The sequence below is a fragment of the Solanum stenotomum genome, chromosome 4, assembly GCF_019186545.1.
Source record: "Solanum stenotomum isolate F172 chromosome 4, ASM1918654v1, whole genome shotgun sequence".
Taxonomy (NCBI): Eukaryota; Viridiplantae; Streptophyta; class Magnoliopsida; order Solanales; family Solanaceae; genus Solanum; species Solanum stenotomum.
Window position 1 is genome coordinate 16559288 of NC_064285.1, and position 3711 is coordinate 16562998.

The 3711-nt window shown below is 37.7% G+C and overlaps 2 protein-coding genes across 2 annotated transcripts in view; both read right to left on the reverse strand.

Moving 5' to 3' along the window:
* The window catches only part of LOC125861320 (LEAF RUST 10 DISEASE-RESISTANCE LOCUS RECEPTOR-LIKE PROTEIN KINASE-like 2.1), an 8275-nt gene extending 4782 nt beyond the window's left edge, over positions 1 to 3493 (reverse strand). Inside the window, exons 1-7 of the mRNA XM_049541241.1 lie at positions 3069 to 3493; positions 2800 to 2974; positions 2551 to 2689; positions 2420 to 2465; positions 1560 to 1901; positions 1005 to 1465; positions 1 to 914 (exon numbers count right to left, since the gene is read on the reverse strand). Coding sequence (XP_049397198.1) covers positions 1 to 914; positions 1005 to 1465; positions 1560 to 1901; positions 2420 to 2465; positions 2551 to 2689; positions 2800 to 2974; positions 3069 to 3493 — 2502 coding nt within the window. The remainder of the gene's footprint in view (positions 915 to 1004; positions 1466 to 1559; positions 1902 to 2419; positions 2466 to 2550; positions 2690 to 2799; positions 2975 to 3068) is intronic.
* LOC125863104 (PR5-like receptor kinase) overlaps positions 1 to 3505 on the reverse strand; it is a 31868-nt gene extending 28363 nt beyond the window's left edge. The window contains exons 1-2 of the mRNA XM_049543245.1: positions 3069 to 3505; positions 2905 to 2974 (exon numbers count right to left, since the gene is read on the reverse strand). The gene's annotated coding sequence lies outside the window, so the exon portion shown is untranslated. The remainder of the gene's footprint in view (positions 1 to 2904; positions 2975 to 3068) is intronic.
* Positions 3506 to 3711: the final 206 nt, after the last annotated feature.

The window sequence follows — 3711 nt, forward strand, 5'->3', positions numbered from 1 at the left end:
AGTTTCTTCTTCTTCTTTGTTTATAATCCCATGTAGCTTCAGGTCATCGTCTAGCTGAACGTGCTGATACGCCCAACAAGGAAAATATATCTCACTTGTATGGCTCACTTCTTCCTTGACATTCTTTCTTCCTCCGACCATTTCTAGAACCATCATTCCATAACTATAGACATCAGACCTTTGTGACACTCCTCCAAAACTCCTACTGATTACTTCGGGAGCAATATAACCAATCGTCCCTCGTGCTCCTAACATGGAAACAATGCGTTCTTTCCTGGTGCATAGTTTTGCCAAACCAAAATCTGATATCTTAGGACAGAATTCTTCATCAAGGAGTATGTTATGAGGCTTTATGTCAAAATGCAAAATTCTTGTTTTGCATCCACGGTGAAGATACTCCAATCCTTTAGCAATTCCAACTGCAATTTGATACAATTTGTTCAGTCCCAAGAGAGAACCATCACCGTATATGTATTTCTCTAAGGATCCATTTGGCATGAAGTCATAAATTAGAGCTCTTTTGCTCTCATCAAGACAATATCCTAAAGGAGACACGACATTGACATGCGAAGTCTGGCTGATGCTTGCAACTTCATTGATAAATTCTTCTCCATCACCTTTAGATGCTTTTAAAATCTTCACTGCAACTGCACGGCCATCAGAAAGTTCACCTTTGTAGACCCCTCCAAAACCTCCTTCACCAAGCTTATCTTTGAATTCATGTGTCATTTTCTTGATTTCCCAATAACTGTATCTCCTTGGTGCCAGAGATCCATATTGCTCAAGTAATGCCTCTAGACTCTGATCTTCTGTTTTTCCGTTAATGAATCGTATGCACTTGTTGAAATATATTCTATACTTTGTATACCAGATTCCAAAGCAGATTAGTATCCCGATTCCAGCAACTGACAATCCTATTACCAGGGGAAGGAAATTGAATCTCATGTAGGCTGCAAATGTTTTATTAAAAATGAACATGAAGAGTAGGAGGAAGAGAATCATACCTGTTGTCAACTTGAGTGAATGTATCTTTCTTGCAAAATTAGTGTTTGGCTGCGCCACCAAATATGCCGGTGGCTTAGCATTATCTGGACAGGTAGAAGGATGAGTTGTGTCTCCACAACGACACTGAAACTTAAGACCAAGTTCACATATTCCTCCTGAATCCTGACATGCCAAACAGCCACCTGTGGCATCACTGTAATCCACTTCAAACCCCTCATTCACAGCTTCTTGTAGCGTTATAGTTGCGTCCCACAGTTTATTGTAAGCAGTAGAAACAAGAGGAACCAGTATGCTGAAGGAACATCCTAGAACATTTGTTACAATTTCATCGGTAAAGAACACACCAGTGTTGATTGTTCCAATTATAAAACAACTAGTATTGCTCTGCACCTGTACAGTCGACAGGACCTCAGGACTGCAGCCATAGTGTATGTTTATAAATGTAGTTCCTCGGATATACCTGCAGTGACGGATTCAGAATTTATTAATTTGTACTTGTTTTTATTATAAACACATATATCTAACTGTAAGACCTCGAGGCCGCCATTGCGTACCTGAGACCATTGATTAAGGTGGTGTTGTACTTGTAAAGACTGTAGAGTGAAGAAGATTCCGGACAAACATTCTTCCAATGATTATCATGAACAATCTTCATACGGAATGAGGATTGGTTAATCATCAGTACATGAAATTCTGAAGGTTTATACCCAATGGTATTTCTAATGAAATAAGGAACAGACAAAGTGGTTTGATTATCTTCGCATTGTAGATATAAATTGTCGTTACCACATAATCTTGATCGCAAACCACCTCCACAGAACGGGTAGTTAACACCATGTATGTTTCCACAACTGTAAGCACCTTCACAGTTAACACTCTTGCCTTCAAACAAATAGCTGTAACATGATGGAATATTGGTGCAGGTGACTAAGATTAATAGGAACAAACTTGTAATGTCATATAAGAATAGCATAACGATTGCAACATATGTATGATCTTTCAAAGTTACAAAATACACTCTCTCCAAATCCAAATCAATGGAAACAAGTGAATCAAGGAAGAAAGCACTTAAATATCTTTGAGCTCATAATTTTCAACACCTAACTTTGACTTTGACTTTGACTTTGACTTGGTTTTTCATTACATATATGGATTTTCTTNATAAATTCTTCTCCATCACCCTTAGATGCTTTTAAAATCTTCACTGCAACTGCACTGCCGTCAGAAAGTTCACCTTTGTAAACCTCTCCAAAACCTCCTTCACCAAGCTTATCTTTGAATCTATTTGTCATTTTCTATATCTCCTTGGTGCCAGAGATCCATATTGCTTTAGTAATGCCTCTAGACTCTGATCTTCTGTTTTTCCGTTAATGAATCCTATGCTTTGTTGAATGATTTTCTATACTATGTATACCAGATTCCAAAGCAGATTAATATGCCAATTCCAGCTACTGACAATCCTATTACCAGGGGAAGAAATTGAATCTCATGTAGGCTGCAAATTTTTAAAAATGAACATGAAGAGTAGGAGAAAGAGAATCCTACCTGTTGTCAACTTGAGTGAATGAATCTTTCTTGCAAAATCTGTGTTTGGCTTAGCATTATCTGGACAGGTAGAAGGATGAATTGTGTCTCCACAACGACACCAAAACTCAAGACCAAGTTCACATATTCCTCCTGAATCCTGACATGCCAAACAGCCACCTAAGGCATCACTGTAATCCACTTCAAACCCCTCATTCACAGCTTCTTGCAGCGTTATAGTTTATTGTAATCAGTAGAAACAAGAGGAACCAGTATGCTGAAGGAACATCCTGGAACATTTGTTACAATTTCATCGGTAAAGAACACACCAGTGTTGATTGTTCCAATCATAAAACAACTAATATTGCTCTGCACCTGTACAGTCGACAGGACCTCAGGACTGCAGCCATAGTGTATGTTTATAAATGTAGTTCCTCGGACATACCTGCACTGACGCATTCAAAATTTATTAATTTGTACTTGGTTTTATTATAAACACATATATCTAACTGTAAGACCCGGAGGCCACCATTGCGTACCTGAGACCATTGATTAAGGTGGTGTTGTACTTGTTGTAAAGACTGTAGAGTGAAGAAGATTCCGGACAAACATTCTTCCAATGATTATGATGAACAATCTTCATACGGAATGAGGATTGGTTAATCATCAGTACATGAAATTCTGAAGGTTTATACCCAATGTTATTTCTAATGAAATAAGGAACAGACAAAGTGGTCTGATTATCTTCGCACTGTAGATATAAATTGTTGTTACCACATAATCTTGATTGCGAACCACCTCCCCAGAACGGGTAGTTAACACCATGTATGTTTCCACAATTGTAAACACCTTCACAGTTAACACTCTTGCCTTCAAACAAATAGCTGTAACATGATGGAATGGTGCAGGGAACTAAGATTAGGAGGAGCAAACTTGTAAGGTCATATATGAACAACATAACCATTGCAACATATGTACTATCTTTTTCAAGGTTACATATCAAAATACACTTTCTCCAAATCCAAATCAATGGAAACAAGTGAATCAAGGAAGAAAGCACTTAAACATCTTTGAGCTCATAATTTTCAACACCTAACTTTGACTTTGACTTGGTTTTTCATTACATATATGGATTTTCTTTTTCCCTCTTTTGAAATTGGAAATTGAGATAAAAATTGCATA